The sequence below is a fragment of the Musca domestica genome, unplaced genomic scaffold (assembly GCF_030504385.1).
Source record: "Musca domestica strain aabys unplaced genomic scaffold, Musca_domestica.polishedcontigs.V.1.1 59, whole genome shotgun sequence".
Taxonomy (NCBI): Eukaryota; Metazoa; Arthropoda; class Insecta; order Diptera; family Muscidae; genus Musca; species Musca domestica.
Genome location: NW_026712362.1, coordinates 920,266 through 937,967, shown reverse-complemented (window position 1 = coordinate 937,967; position 17,702 = coordinate 920,266). Strand labels below are relative to the sequence as shown.

Below are 17,702 nucleotides of genomic sequence, written 5' to 3'. Positions count from 1 at the left end.
TGTCCATGTTGCACTTTTCTGAACTTTTTGCCAATTTTTTGTACGTTTTGAGTATGTAGTTGCTAAAAATCTGAATTACAAAATTTCTCAAGTCTCAATCTAAAGTGGCCCTGATGCTCCTACAGATACTTCCCTCAAAGTACAAAATCCCGAAATGCCCTCTCATGACACATGATAACCCTCATAGAAAATTGCACAAATCTAGCTCAAATGGATCTCTTAAGCCCAAAGTGTCATTTTTTTAAATCTTTTACTACTTTCCATACCTTGAACGTACGAAATTTCGAAAATCTCCTCGTATCTTATACCCCTAGAGAAAGAGTAACCCTCATACTAAATTTAAAAGTTCTAGCCTTAATCGAACGACCAAAAATAATATTCTCTCATCATTCCCAATGAGTTTATGACCCCATTCCCCACAGAGTGGTAGCCAATTTCCCTGCAGTTAAACAGAATATTAAAATGTTGAAAATATGCCTGCTATGAATAGCATCATAATTTCACTTCTTTTTTATTTTGACTTTCCCGGCTTATCAAAATAAACGTCAGTAACCATTCATATTGTGCAAACATCGGCAATGGGAAGCTGCCTAGAATAGATATGGTGTTGAGCATTTTGGTGAAAAGTCATCATCATCCACATCTACTGAGGAGACCTCTACTCATTAATTCCCTGCCATAAAGAGCTAGCTCTATATATGCCTGCATTTGTGTTTCATTGAAGTGATGCAGTAACAATGGCAATGTTAAACCCCAACCAATCCCTCTCCGAAACTTATTAAAGCAAATAGCAGTGAAAAAAAAAAACATTACAATAAATTTCCGGGATTTTCAGTTAATTTGCATGCAGGCCAGACCTAGTGGCTTTGGGGATGGCTTAACTCTTCTGCTGCTGCAGCAGCATGTTTTATCTCTCCCTTTCGAGGCCTGAGCAGAAGTAAACATCACTTTGTGGTTAAATACTCCAAACGGCATACGGCACCAATCCAGCCATTCATTCATTCTGACTGCCAGCACTGCAGCAGTTGAATGAAATATTAAAATAAATTGTAATTTTCATTATTTTTCCTTTTTTTCATTTTGTTGTTGTTGTTGGTGGTGGCTTATTACTACAAACCATTAAATTGTCTCCATATTGTCTGTTTTGCGGTTAAACAAAGGGAGTTGGGCAAAAAAACGGGACAAATGGCTAGAGAGGGTATATCATTTGATACGGTCAAAACGTGCCTCATCGAGAAAACGGTTTTAGACCCTAGGTCTCTTTTGAACCAAGTCCGTTTCAGGACATTTTGAGTCGATCCAGAGATATCCGTCAGTCCATCTGTCTGGCTGGTGCGCACGATAGTTCTCGAATGGATACTCCCTTCTATTTGATTTAAACTTGGTATATCGGAATAATATTATCAAACTTAGGTCGAGTTCGGAGATGGACAATATCGGCCCACTCTTTCTGGAACACCACACCTCCTGGGGGGCCCTCCCAAAAAAAGGTCAAAATTTTGAATATCAATATCATATTCCATTTATGCTTGGCACATGTCAATATTTTCACCAACCAAAGATCTGTTATAAGGATGGTATAGATCGGACCATTCCTTCCGGTACCTCCCCCACAAAGGGTCTAAATCTTGAATAACCAAGACTATTATAAAATCCGAAATAAGCGTACGGTTCTTTTCATATCTCACACATCCCATTATTTCAACTAACACAAAATCTGCTGTGAATATGCTATATATCGGTGCACTCCTTCTGGTACCTTCCCCTCTCCTTCTGGTACCTTCCCCACTCCTTCTGGTACCTTCCCCAAAGTTTTGAATAACCAAAACGATTATAAAATTCGAATTAAGTATTCGGTTCCCTTCGAATTTCACACATGCCATTATTTTTATTGGTACAAGATCTCCTGTGAAGATGGAATGTATCGGTGCACTCCTTGAGGTATCTCCCCCACAAAGGGTTAAAATTTTCAATATATATAAAGCTTATAAAACGCGAAATTAACATTAGATTCCATTTAGATTTATAAGGATGGTAGAGATCGGACCATTCCTTCTGGTACCTCCCCCACAAATGGTGAAAATTTTGAATAGCCAAAACGATCATAAAATCCAAAATAAGGTTCCAGTTCTCTTCAAAATTTAACACATCCCTTTATTTCTACCAACACAAGATCTGTTATGATATATCGACGCACTCCTTCTGCTACCTCCCCCACATAGTATTTTTTAGAACTTGTTAATGAATTTTAGAGCCTCAATTGCGGTTTTTTTTCTAAATTTATTTTTCGGAGGCCCAAAGGTGTACTTTTGTAAGATTTTAAATTTTAATACTGTCACATGTGCTTTAGGTTTTAAGTATCTTTTAAAGCCTCCAACGTGGTTTTGCGAAGCATCTATCAACCCGCGTTTTTAATCATTTTCCTGAAGAGCTGCCAGGGACTGGATTTTCACAAAATATTTCTTAGAGGCTCTCGTGGCTTCCACATTTTTTATGATTTTCTTCAAATAATTCCATAGCCTCTGTAGCTTTAATCGTCAGTTTGGCAAGAATATATGAAAGGACCATCTAGTCGTATAATCAAGGGTATAAATACACTTTTTTGTGGATTGAACCGGTCAAGATTTTTTTTAATTTTTTCTTAGGCATCAAACTTTTCATCTCATTTTCTTTGACTCAAATGTAGTTATATGGGACCTATCAGTCCCTTTTATATTCCAAAAAAGGGAAAGATGCTTAATATCGTATTGCAGGCAGTAGATAATTGTAAAATAAAAAAATTGCATTTCGAGATACCCATACCAAACAATTATCTTATCACAATATATTTTTTGACAACTATTTAATTTTATCAAATTCGGAAAAACCTTCTCAATAACCAGTTTTGGATTCCTTAAAAAAAAAACAATTAGTTGATGGTCATTGTAATTAAATTGTTGTTTTTATTAACAGCTTTTGATTTCTTGCTTATCAAGGTGGTTAATTTTTATAACCAAATAGGGGAATCATTCAATATTTAATAACAGAAAATTAGTCAACGCTTTAACACAATATATTACCATAAAGAAATCTAAATGCAAATCTTCGTAATTTGAAATTGATGTTTTTATTCCAAAATTGCCGGCTTTCGATTTTATGTTGGTCGTTACCACTTTATGCACGCTGTTAAGATCAGTTTTTATTTGCGAAATGTTTACCAAGAAAAATTGATTTAAAATCGAAAATTATGCTAATCACGTTTTTTTTTTTTTGTGGGTTATGGCAAGAAGACACAGGCGAACAAAGAAAGTGATCTATTGACCTAGATTATGGCTGTAAATAAAAAATAAATAAATTCAATGTTGTATTTTCAGCTTTGTTTTACAATTTTAATTTTTTTCATGTTGGGCGCCAGTGGAATGTTAAAAAAATTTTCTAAATACTCGGGGAATTTCTTGTTGTCTTAAATTTCAGTAATTGTTATCCCAAATTTCGGACGTCATTTGAAAACTAATTATTCTATGGTTATAAAATCCCCACGTTGGGCGCCATAGCCTTCATTATTTAAAATGTCATTTAATGTAGTCACTCAACTCGGCCGCTATTTGAGTATTAAAATCCATTATTTCCTTACCTTTAAATATTTTTCAACTGCCACACGTCGGGCGCCATTCAGTATATATCGTATTTGCTCAAGTCCGTTAAGAATCCATAAACTTTGCTAATATCTACTTTTATTTGAAAAACTTCTCGCACTCTAATTCTAAATAAGGTTAAAATTCGAACCCATTTCTAACTATATAAAATATTTCAAAAAATTTCGTGATCTTCCCTAATCTATGATTAAAACAATCCCCACCTTGGGACCAAAACTTCAGAAAAGTTAGATGATCCGATAAGGCTATATTTTTCTTTATATCCATTGCTAGGTCAGTTGCAAAAATGGACAATATCGGTTCACTCTATCAAGTACCTCCCCCACAAAGTGTTAAAATTTTTGAATAATTATAAATCTTTTAAACTAAGAGTCCGATTGTCTTCATATCACACACATGAAAACATTTTTATTAACCCAAGGTCTGGTGTGAAGATGGAAGGTCTGGTGTGAAGATGTTGGCCCACTTCTTCTGGTACCTACCCCACAAAGGGTCAACATTTTGAATATCCATAAGGCTCATAAAACGCGAAATTAACATCCAATTCCATAGAGACTTGGCACATCTTAATATTTCTACTGACACAACATTTGTTATAAAGAGGGTAGAGATTGGACCATTCCTTCCGGTACCTCCCCTACAAAGGGTCAAAATTTTTAAAAATAAAAAAATCCGAAATAAGCATCAGATTCTCTTCATATTTCACACATCCTATTATTTCTACTAACACAAGATCTGCTGTGAAGATGGGCTTCATCGGTCCACTCCTTCTGGTACCTCCCCCACAAAATGGTCAAAATTTTGAATATCAATTCCGTTCAGTCTTAGTACATCTCAATATTTCCAGCAACACCTGATATGTTGTAAAGATGACATAAATTGGATTATTTCTTCTGATACCTCCGCCACATAGGGTACACAATTTTGAAAAACAAAACGCTCAAAGAAAAGCGAAATAAGCATCCAAATCTCTTCAAATTTCACACACACAAACATTTTTGCTAACACAAGATCTATTGTGAATGTGATATATATCTGCGGACCCCTTCAGTTACTTCACCCACCAAGGGTAACAATTTGCAATATTTTTATCTGGCATAAAATTGGATATAAATGTTCGGTTTTCTTGAAATTTTGCCCATATCAATATTTTTATCTGTATTAGATGAAGTATGAAAATGAAATACTTCGGTCGACTATATCTGGTACCTCACGCATATTTCCACATTTTCGAAAAATTGGTACATATCTCATATAAATTATAGAAAGTAGCCGATATAGTCCAAATCTGGCACATTGTAGTATTTTTATCAGTCTTAAGTCAGATACGAATTTGTCAATATTGGCCAACTGCTTCGGAACCTCCCCTATAAAGGGTCAAAAGTTTGAATAATCATAACTCAAGATTGGGGGTATACATCTGTCGGCAAACTGGACTGATACTGTTTTACTTTGACCCAACATTTCGGTCAAATGTATAACTAATGCTAGGGGATTTCACATTTCTTTGTAGTGGCGCCCAACGTAAAATCAACAATATTTGTATGAATTTAATTGTTATTGACATTGTCATGTTCTGCGCCATTGTTGACTCGTCTGTTTGACTTTTGTGTCTCAAACAGTTTAATTTAAAGTCATTAAGTGAAATTTTGAAATTAGTCAAGAGTTTTCTAAATATTTACTTTTTTAATATAAACTTATGTTGGGCGCCACTATTTTGAGGGGTTTTAATTTTAAACTATTTTGTCCCATTTTTTCTAAAATTGAAAACATCCCAACGTGGGAAGTAATTTATCTCAAAAACTGGAAAATTTCCTTGACGTTAGTCAGGAATTTTCTAAATATTTAAAATTTTAATATAAGCTAACGCTGGGCGCCATTATTTTGAGGAGTTTTAATTTCACACAATTTTTGCCCCATTTTTTCTATAATTGAAAACATCTCCACATGGAAAGTAATTTATCTCAAAAATTGGAAAATTTCCTTGACATAAGTCGGGAATTTTCTAGATATTGACAAGTTTAATATAAGCTAACGTTGGGTGCCACTAATTTGCGTTTTTTTTTTAATTTCACATTTTTGCCCCATTTTTCTATAATTGAAAATATTCCCACATTAGAAGTAATTTTTCTCAAAGATTGGAAAATTTTGCTTTCCGCTTTCTTTTAATAGTAGCCCCACATTGGTCGCCATTTTCATAGATACATTCTTTCTATTCCCAATTTTTTTGGCACAAAGCAATATTGTTATATAATTTCCTTATTTCGCTCAATTAGTTTTCTTCTTGGTCACAAAACTTTCACCCCCCAATGCATCCCTGTCCTGGATCTACCCAAAAAAATCAAATTTTATGACATGACAACATTTTCCCTCATAACACACTTTTTATTTTTACGATTGCAAAATGCATCAACTACGGCATGAATTAATTATCGGTGTTGAGATTTTTGAAGTGAAACACAACGACTGAGTTGCGGAACAAAAACACTGAAATTAAGTGAAGCCACACCGCACAGCAGCGAGCGAGGGAAAAATGAAGTCATTAATAATTAAAATGACATAAATAATAATGCAATTAACATTTATCTTCTCCAACGTTGGAAGTACCCCCCCCCCCACTCACTCCAACCATAAACAGCAAATTAAAGTGTGCTAATTAAAAGGCAAGAAAAAAATGCAAAGTCTTAGTTTCCATTGAATCATCATCAAAAATTTGCAAATCGCCCGGAATTAAGATGTAACAGCAAATGTCTTGGGGTGTAAATGTTTTGCTTAGGGTTTTCTGCTTGCCATACATTTTTAGATTACCAGACATTGTGGTGTTTACATATGTATGTTCATTTGTTGTTGTATATTCTGCGAGCCATTAACTAGAACACTCATTCAAAATTATGATTCAATATTTGTTTTAAAAATAATTCCTTGCCATCAAAAAAAATAAATAAATAAAAATAAAAATGGAGACAATTTAAGACCCGCAAAAAATGTGAATGAAATATTGTAAACATAAGGTAGCTAGCTGTGCGATTTAGAGATTATGACTAATTTAGGTGAATTGAGATAATGAAGACGATGATGATAATAATGATGATGACAATAATAATGATGACATGGCTGGGTTATCTCCGCTGTATTCATACACATGTGCTGAAAATATTAGAAATATTTTGTAGAAATGATTTAAAAATTAAATAGTCTTACGTTGGGCGCCATATTAAGTATGTGTGCTTAAAATCTTGGAAGTACTTCACAGAAACATTTCAAATTGTATCTATTTTCACGTTGGGCGCCATTTGCCTATGAAGCAATTTCATGACTCAAATTCAGTCAAAAATTTTCTATATTTGAGAGTGCTCGAATGTAAAGACCCTAATTTTTCGATTTAAGGCGTAGGGAAAAATACAAAAATCCTTCGCAGCGACCCCAACGAGATAAAAACGAGGAATCTTTTATTACTAGGTAAGAAAGAGATTAGCGAGTTAACAAGCGTCCTTACGGGGCATCTGGGTCTACAAGCACATCAGTATAAAATTGGGCATGCGGGGTAGATGTCTAAACATTGGAGCATTTTATCTACCAATGCCCAGTGTTTACAAATATTACATCCCAATATTTAGGGAACGACTCCATACCAGACCTTAATCAGATCATGGCAAATGAAATAAAAAAGTTATGAAATTTTGTTAAGACAACTGAATTTCAAATATAAACTGCCGGTCTTCTTTCAACAACTTTTTAGTCTAGAGCGCACAACATACTGGCTTAATAAGTGTATATCCTAACCTAACCTAAAAAGGAATTAGATCATAACTAAAATATTGAGACTTCCTCCTTGGCTTAGATATTCGGGCAAAACTCTGAGGGTTCTTCCTTAGTTAGATTCTGATTCAGAAAATTTGGTTCGGAAAAAAATATTCGGTGGTGTGATTTAATTCGAAAAGAATATAATCTCCTCTTAGGGTTCATAATTTGTTTGATGTTAAAAAACAACAACAAAGTCAAACGCCATAATTATTAATATTTTTTCTAAAATTTAAGTGGATGAAAGCAAATATGTTGGAAAATAGAATCAAATTTTAGAATAATTTTAGATCTGTTCAAATTGGTCACCTTAGGCACGAATTATGGCCTTCAAACGGCCAATAAAACCGTCACACGCTACCCGAATGTTGCTCTGCGGTATTTTGGCCCATTCTCGGCGAAGCGCTTGCTTGAGGTGATTCACACTTTGGTATTTTTTTGTGCCAACCTTGCTTTCCAAAATACTCCACACACAATAGTCCAACGGATTGGTATACGGAGATTTTAGTGGCCATTGTGCGCTGGAAATGAAACGAGGAATTTCATTTTGTAACCATTATTGGGCGGTGCGTGCTGAGTGAGATGGTGCTGAGTCCTGTTGGAATGTCCAAGGTCTGCCCAAGGCTTTAATACACCCTTCAGAATATTTTCGCGATAATATTCGGCATTTATTCTGATGCCACGGTCGATTAATACGAGCGGAGAGCGACCATCGGCTGTATTGTGGCCCACACTATCGCCATAACCGGCGCTTGAGTTCCTTTTTCTGGTGGCTAACCGAAAATGCACATTTTCAGCTGACCTCTTTGGCAAGTAAACACGATCATTTTGTTTTGTTGTTGTTTACAAACTGCTGGACAATTAATGTTTTCTCATCGGAGAAAACTAAATTCGGCAGTTCACCACTTTCGGCCAAGCGAAGCAACTCTTGTGCTCTTTTGAGTTTATTTTCTTTCTGTTGCGGTGTAAGTTCTTGCATATCTTGGAATTTCAATGGCTTTACCCCGAGCTCATTTTTTAATATATGCCGAATGGAATATAGCGATATGTTCAGCTCATGGGTCATTTTTCAGCCACTGCGACGCTGGTGGGTTTCGATCAAGTCGCTTCTTTACTTTTCGAATCATTTCTGCTGATGTTGCTGTTTTCTTCCGTCCACTTGACCTCCACCTTGACGTCGGGCTACGCTACCAGTATCACGGTAACGAGCGATGGTACGTTTAAGGACATTTGGAGTCGATCTAGCGGTGTCTTTCAGTCCGTCTGTCTGGCTGGTGCACACGATAACTCTCCAAGGGAGCATCCGATTTGGTCCACTTCTTCTGGTACCTCCCCCACAAAGGATCAACATTTTGAATATCCATGGAGCCCAAACAGGGGTAATTACAATTTTCAGCGTGAATTTCGGCATTGCAAATTATTCACGAAAAAAACGAAACAAACTGCGACTATTACAATTTCCAAAATAGATTTGGTTATTTCTTAAATAAACTTCTCTCCTAATAATAAATGGCGCCCAACGTGTGGCTTCCAATTTATACAAACTGGATTTGAGTATTCCTTAAATATAAATTTTGAAAGCAAGAGATATGTAAGAGATAGACTTCTACGATCAAAAAATAAATAACTGGCGCCCAACGTGTTGATGATGCAAATATTTCCAAATTGAATAGCCGGTTTCAATGATTTTGAAGCTACAAATAAAGGGTTAAAATTAATATAATTTCTAATCTTAAAAATTGACTTCCAATATTTTTCTAATATGTGGCGCCCAACGAGTGCCTATTACTATTTCCATGGCGAATTTTATTATTCGATATTCGATTATTACTCCTACAAGACTTCTACTTTGTGTAGCTATTTCGATCGCTGTCGAAAAGTAGACATTTATCATTACAAAAAAAAATTTTGGCGCCCAACGTGTGACTATCATAATTCCCAAGCAAAATTTAACTGTTCCTTAAATATTTTTGCTGTGAATCTAAGCTATAAATGGGTTGAAATTACTTTATATTCTAGTCTCAAATTGGCATGTCCAATGTAGTTTTAAATTATATGGCGCCCAAAAATGTGTTGGCGCCCAACCAGTGGCTATCACAATTTCAATAGAATTTGAATGTTTCTTAAATATTAATGCTGCATGTCTAACTTCTGCAGGGTTTCTTCGATAGAAAACAAAAGATGCCAACTTTTCGTAACAAAAAAATATATGGCGCCCAACGTGGGGTCATCACAATATTCAACCTAGACTTTAGACTTTGTTATTAATTTACGAGAGTAATTTAAACACTTCGATAACATGATGTTGAAGCTTTTTTTGGAATCATGACATCTATCTCGGTCGTTCCGTAGCATTTTTATACCCTCCACCATACTATGGAGGGTATATTAACTTTGTCATTCCGTTTGTAACTCCTCGAAATACTCATGTCAGACCCAACAAAGTATATATATTCTTGTTCAGCATAAAATTCTATCAATGTCCGTCCGTCTATACGTATGTCCGTTTGTGGAAATCACTCTAGCTTCCGAACGTATTGAAGAAGATTGATAAAATTTTGCTCGAATGTATGTTATGTATACAGGACTTTTGGTATTGAAAATGAGGCATGTAGGTCCACGTTTTGGTATAGCCCCCATATAACGGTACCTCCTGATTTTCGGTTTTTGATGATTTTAGCGAGATTATTCATTGGAATAGTTTCAAATTTGGTATTTGAATTTCGTAATAAATACTACAACCTACGACAGAAAATTGTCTGTGCAGGTCCACGTCTTCGTAGAGTCCCCACATAACGGTACCTCGCAATATTCGGTATTTTGATTTTAGCGACATTATTAACGGATTTTTTTTTGTTCGTATTCAATATATTGTAATGACTTTTGACAAAAATTGTCTATGCAGGCCCATGTCGACGTATAGATCCTAATATAACAGCTACATTCGGTATTTTTAAGATTTTAACATAATTTTTAACGGATTTTATTGTTCTTGAGAATTGCCAAATTCGTTCCAAATGATGGAGGGTATTCACCCGGCCCGGTCGAACTTGCAGCTTTTTTACTTTTTTTTTTTTTTTTTGGAATTCACATTAATATTTGGGCTTTATTTAACTGTGGCGCCCAACCTGTGACACTGAGGTTATGCAAATCTTTTGTTGAAAGATTTTTTATATAGCTTAAGAGCCTTCGTCAGAGTAGGTCCTTGTAATTTTTTTCATACTCAGTGGACCGAATTATAGTTCATTGACTTTGCAAATATCGCTTATAGAAGGTGATAAATAAATCTTCTGCAACAACGGAACATAAAAATGCCACAATGGCTTATAATAGTTTACGCATTAAAAATCTTTTTCCGCTTCATAACGAATTGAACTTCTGAGAATAAAAAATGATCTTTTTTTGGTTTTTCAAAGAAAGGAAATGTGCCATAACTTAAACAGAAATAAATACAGAAATCCGGCAATTGTAGCAATAATAAGACAAACGTGGGAAATATGAACAAAGAACCAAAACGGAAATAAAAACTCAATTTAAAGAACAAAGATACCAAAGAAAAACATAGCAATTGTAAAAAATCAAAATTAAAAAAAAAACTAAAAATCCAAAAAAAATTTTTTGGAATTAAAAAAATTGTAACAAAAATCGTAACAAAAAAAATTACAACCAAAACGCTTGGAAAACAAAAAAATCAAATTCGCCATGGCTTTAATCGATTATCAAGCTCACAACTTTACCTGTTACACGGTACCTGAATGTCCGAATGATGACGATGAGGAGGAAAAGAATGGTGCTGATGCTGGCGACGAAGAGGAGGAGGAGGAAGAAACTGAATCTGAAGAACGACGCCAACGTCATCATCACCATCACACCCTTTATGGTAGTCGTTATTCGGTGGCCTCTACAGAAACGACCACCTCATCCATTGACAATAATATCCTAAGGAAGCCACCACATCAGCGGGTTAAATATCAAAAGAAACCTTTTAATTATTTTACGGGTCATCAAAGGACCTCCATGCCCATATTATTTAATGGAACCCCCCAATTGGGTTCCTTTCATTATGTGAACATGTTGGAACCGGACCAGACGCCCACCACCACATCACCTCAGCTGGGCTATTTTGTGCCATTCTCAGGGAATTGTTATTTAAGTCCGCCCACGGGCAGGAAGAAGATGAGGTAAATTTGGGGAAATATCGAGACTTCAATCCAAAAACAAAAATTAAATTTAGCTAATTTTTAAACATTAAAAAAATATAATAATTCTATATTTTTTATTGACATTTTTTAAAAATTTTATTTATTATTTTTTTAATATTTTTTAAATAAAAAAATAAATCAAAAAAAATATAGAATTATTATTTTTTTAATATTTAAAAAAAATAAAAATTGTAAAAAATATCAATAAAAAATATAGAACTATTATTTTTATATTAAAAAAAATAAAAATAATAATTTTAAAAATATCAATAAAAAATATAGAATTATTATTTTTTTAATATTTAAAAAAAATGTTAAAAAGAGAAATAAAAATAATAATTTTAAGATATATCAATAAAAAATATAGAATTATTATTTTTTAATATTTTTTAAATATTAAAAAAATAATAATTCTATTAATAATTTCTAATATTTTTTAAATATTAAAAAAATAATAATTCTATATTTTTTATTAATATTTTTTATAATTATTATTTTTATGTTTTTAATATTTTTTTAAATATTAAAAAAATAATAATTCTATATTTTTAAGTGATATTTTTTAAAATTATTATTTTTATTTTTTTTAAATATTTTTTTAAATATTAAAAAAATAATAATTCTACATTTTTTATTGATATTTTTTATAATTATTATTTTTATTTTTTTTTTAAATATTAAAAAAATAATAATTCTATATTTTTAAGTGATATTTTTTAAAATTATTATTTTTATTTTTTTTAAATATTTTTTTAAATATTAAAAAAATAATAATTCTATATTTTTTATTGATATTTTTTACAATTTTTATTTTTTTTAAATATTAAAAAAATAATAACTCTATATTTTTTATTGATATTTTTAAAAAGTTTTATTTTTTTAAATATTAAAAAAATAATAATTCTATATTTTTTATTGACATTCTATAAAATTATTATTTTTATTTTTTAAATATTTTTTTAATTATTAAGAAAATAATAATTCTATATTTTTATTGATATTTTTTACAATTTTTATTTTTTTTAATATTACAAAAACAATAATTCTATATTTTTTATTGATATTTTTTAAAATTATTATTTTTATTTTTTTAATATTTTTTTAAATATTAAAAAAATAATAATTGCACATTTTTTTTATTGATATTTTTAAAATTTTTATTTTTTAATTTTTTTTTTTCAAATTTCTAATTTTTTCCTCTTCAATTTCCTCTCTTTCCAGGGACAAAGAAAATGAACGCAATCGTCGTGCCGTCAGCTATGGCGGTGTCACCAATGCCACATCGATGACCACCCTGCCACGGGCTGCCCCCCGTCGCATGAACCTCATGAAGGAACCACCTCCACCGCCGCCACCCAAACCCATACTATTGCAACAACAAACATCAGTGCAGTCTGCCTCGACCGTAACCACGACCTCAACCCTGTCCATACCCAGTAAATATCCACAATCTGAATATAATTTGATACAGAAAATCGATTCAACCTCAACATTGACGGCTCCGGCTCAGTATCAGGCCCAGAATTACTATGCCAATACGGCAAGCATTCATGCTGGCGGCGGGGGCAGTAGCAATTACTCCTCACTGCTGTGTCACTCAAGTTCGACCACAAGCCCTCTGGCTGTGCGTAAGCGTGAGAAATTATTGCATCGTTTCAGTGATGCTGCCACGCTGGGACGCAAACTGAAGAAGAAGAAAAACATTAACCGCACTTGTCGTTCGATGACGGAGGCCATTGAAATGCTGGCCGATCCGGTGATTGAAGATGAATTTTTTGTAAGTAGCCAATGAATTTTTTATATTTATTGTATTTTTTATTATTTATAAAATTTATAAAATATTTTTTATATTTATTGTTATTGCCCATTGTATGAATGATGCTGGTCACCATCATACTTTTTTCTTCGAGTGTACAATTAAGGGGTGTTTTTAAATTTGATTTTTTTATATTTTCTACTTTTAAGTGTTATCTTTTGGCTGTTTCTGGTGGATGTGTGTGTGTGAGTGACTCTTTATATATGGGCGTCCATTTGTTTCTGAGTGGCTCTTGGAAATATCTAAGAGAATTTTATAAAATTATTTAATTTTTGCGATTGAATCCAAGCCACAGTGGTCTGAATCGACTTTAGATAATTTGTCTCCAATGTATAGGAATGGTCATCTATAGGACAATATTGATAATATACAGGCCAATAGATCCCATTGATGGCAATCTACTGGGTAGTATATGTCATTATGGGTCATCTACGGAACAGTAGACATCATTATCGGTCATCTACTGAGCAGTCCATGCCATCTGTAGACATCTATTGGACAGAAAATGCCATTAGTTATCATCTACTGGCCATAAGTGATTACCTATCCCAATATTGATGTCCACAGAAGACATCTACTCCTCTGTAGATGTCTATAGAGGACATCTACTTCACTGTAGATGTCCATAGAGGACATCTCGACTGTAGATGTCCATGGAGGACATCTACTCTTCAGTAGATGTCCACAGAGGACATCTTCTCCACTGTAGATGACCACAGGGAACACCTACTCCACTGCAGTGGTCATAGGGGACATCTACTCTCCGTAGATGTCCATAGGGGACATCTACTCCACTGTTGATGTCCATAGGGGACATCTACTCTTCCGTAGATGTCCATAGGGATTTTCTACACTTCCGTAGATGTGCCCATAGAGCACATCTACTCCACTGTAAATGCCCATAGAGAACATTTACTCCACTGTAGGTGTCCTTTGAAGACATCTACTCCAATGTAGATGTCCTTTGAAGACATCTACTCCATTGCAGATGTCCATAGACGACATCTACTCAACTTTAAATGCTCATAGAGGACATATACTCCACTGTAGATGTCCTTTGAAGACATCTACTTTACTGTAGATGTCCTTTGAAGACATCTACTCCACTGTAGATGTCCACAGGGGACATCTACCCCACTATAGAAGTCCTCAAGGGACATCTACTCAACTATAGATGTCCATAGAGGGCATCTACTCCACTGTAGATGCCCACAGGAGAGATCTATTTCACCGTAAATGTCCATAGGGGACATCTATTCTACTGTAGATGTCCATAGGGGACATCTACTCTACTGTAGATGTCCACAGGGGCATCTACTCTACTGTAGATGTCCACAGGGGGCATCTACTCTACTGTAGATGTCCACAGGGGGCATCTACTCTACTGTAGATGTCCACAGGGGACATCTACTCCACTGTAGATGTCCACAGGGGACATCTACTCCACTGTAGATGTCAACAGATGACTTCTATTACACTTTAGATGTCAAGAGATGACATCTACTCTGCTGTAGATATCCACAGAGGATATCTGCTCTACTGTAGATGTCCACGGGGGACATCTACTCTACTATAGATGTCCACAATGGATATCTAATCTACTGCAGATGTCCACAAGGGACATTTACTCAACTGTAGATGTCCACAGGGGACATCTACCCCACTACAGAAGTCCTCAAGGGACATCTACTCAACTATAGATGTCCATAGGGGACATCTACTCTTCAGTAGATATCAACAGGAGACATCTACTTCACTGTGGATGTCCATAGGGGACATCTACACTACTTTAGATATCCGTAAAGGACATCTACTCCACTGTAGATGTCTACAAGCGACATCTTCTCCCTTGTAGATGTCCTCAGGAAACATTTACTCCCCTATAAATGTCCACAGGGAACATCTACTCCCCCATAGATGTCCACAGGGAACATCTACTCCCCTATAGATGTCCACAGGGGACATCTACTCCCCCATAGATGTCCACAGGGGACATCTACTTCCCTGTAGATGTCCACATAGAAGACTAATAAACAGAATTTCATTTTTTTTCTTCATTTAGTCATTTCTCACCACTGTTCCCCTCCCCGCCCAAAGTTTCTCTGCTGCCTCCCAAAAAAATAAATGAAAAAACAATATTCCGATAATTTGTTTCAAGTGTCTCTTTTTTCGGATATTCATTTCCAGCGTTTTTGTGTGTTTCTGTGATTCTTGTTCGTTTTCCCCAAAGTTCTCTTATCATTTACACGCTATACAATGCAATTCTATGATTTGGCCTAGTCGAGCTAGCTGGGCTGCCCGGTCTTCGCTATTGTTCTCCACCATTTGGTCAGATTATATCGAATGGCAGTGACACAAAGCCTGGACAAAAAAACTAAGTACGACAAATTATTCTTTTGTTTCCAATCAGAAATGAATTTATGGCCAACCAGCAGCAGCAGTTGACATTTGTTCTTTGGCGCATTCGTATCGCCGGCGAGGCCTGGAACAAAAAAATAACACAAAATTCGTATCAAAACATTGTGATCTTTGGGAGAATAAAACAAAAGACAACCCAAAGCGGAAACGGAAGTTGTAATTAATTCAGTTCGGAGTGTTGCAAAATATAGACCCATTCTATTTGGAAACCGGGCATAAAATTGCAAAAAGTGCATTATCTGAAAACAGAAATCGAAAAAAAATAAAAACAAGTGCCATAAGAAGTCAATGACCTTTGAAAGGAGTGACAATTTTTGTGAAAACGAACAAGTGCGAAATTTTAAAGAAAAAACGAAAAAAAAATAGTCAAATAATTTTGAAACTTCAGAAGTGTTCGGGATTATTGTTGAAATGCCTAAATAAACAAAGTAAAGTGCCAAATGCTCTCAAATGGTGGGTGAAATATCATGTGACTCGGGTTTAATTGACGCCCACATAAATTCATATCAGAACATATGCCATATTAGGGCTATGACAATTTTTATTCGTTCCAATTATTCCGTTTGTAGAGTTTTAATATTTTTCTCCTGCTCCAAAAACGTTTCGAAACATGGTCTTTGGGGCCGCTATTAACTTGTTTTAACCATAATGCGAACCATAGAACATTGGAGTTCGACCAGGATCCTCATTGGTTTTTGACCACCCACCAGAACCAGTTTTAGTTTCTAAAATATGGGCTTTACTCTCCTTAGCTTTGAAGACCTTAAATGCTGTTTTTAAATCCGAAATCCCACCAGCCCTTCGTTAGAGATTTCTGTTGGTGCGGGTCAATTTTTCTGTGAACTTTTAATTGTTCCAACCTTGTCTATTTCTCTGCTCTTTGCTTTGCTTTTCCATTTGTGTCATATTTTCAATATCAGTTTTTTTTTTTTTTTTCAAACATTCACTTGTATGGTTTTGAGGTTTCAATTGATTTTCTTGTTATTTTTATTTGAAAGATATTATTGTGGTTGCGTTTGGAAGGAAGGAAGGAAGGAAAAAAATAGAATTAAAATAGAAATATATTTGCAATTCAGCAAACGTGTGACCCTATCAAAAGAAAAAATGTCACTACCCCTCTGAAAGGCAGTATTGTATATAGACATCGTCTAGGCAAGGACTTCAACTATGGAGTACATCTACTGTATTGTAGATATATTCATGGAACATCTACTCTAATCTGTATATGGGGACACCTATTTTGTTGGAGATACCTCTAAGGGATATTATATGAATTGTGAAAATCCGTAAGGAATATCTTCTGTATTGTAGATGTCCTCAGAGGATATCTACTCCTTGATATATGTCGGAAAGGTTCACATCTGGAATCCAGGACCTAATAGACAAATATATTGCTTTAAAGGACCTCAGAAAATCTTCTTAAAATTGACGTCCTTGAAATACCTTCAAAAACTTTTATAAAATCCAGACTTGAAAAACTTTTTAAAAAATCCCTAATAAGCCTTCAAAAATATTACTAAAAACCCACAACCTGAGTCCTAATGAAAAAATAATAAAAATAAAAACGCGACATATAGACCTTCAAAAATATTATTTAAAAGTAGATAGGGTGTTCTTGTACGGCCTTCAAAAATACGAAACGGAAATACTGGAAGGCTCTAAAAAATATCCTTAAAAATCCGTAACATTAGTCCTTGAATAGCTTCGAAAATATTCCTCAAAATCATTGAAGGGCCTCTAAAAATACCTTTAAAAAGTTCTGAAAAATAGGTAATATCCACGACTGAAATCCTTAAAAGACCATCAAACACTAAGATAAATTTCACAAAT

General features: G+C 34.4%; 1 protein-coding gene across 7 annotated transcripts in view; it reads left to right on the top strand.

Annotated features, from left to right (window-relative positions):
- LOC101889943 (tight junction protein ZO-1) overlaps positions 1–17,702 on the top strand; it is a 342,065-nt gene that overhangs the window by 197,413 nt on the left and 126,950 nt on the right. For 6 of the 7 annotated variants that reach the window (XM_059129003.1, XM_059129001.1, XM_059129000.1 and 3 more), the window contains exon 3: positions 12,860–13,415. In XM_059129003.1, coding sequence (XP_058984986.1) covers positions 12,860–13,415 — 556 coding nt within the window. Of the gene's footprint in view, positions 1–10,831; positions 11,618–12,859; positions 13,416–17,702 lie in introns of those variants that run through there. The other variant, XM_059129002.1, reaches the window with a different exon arrangement.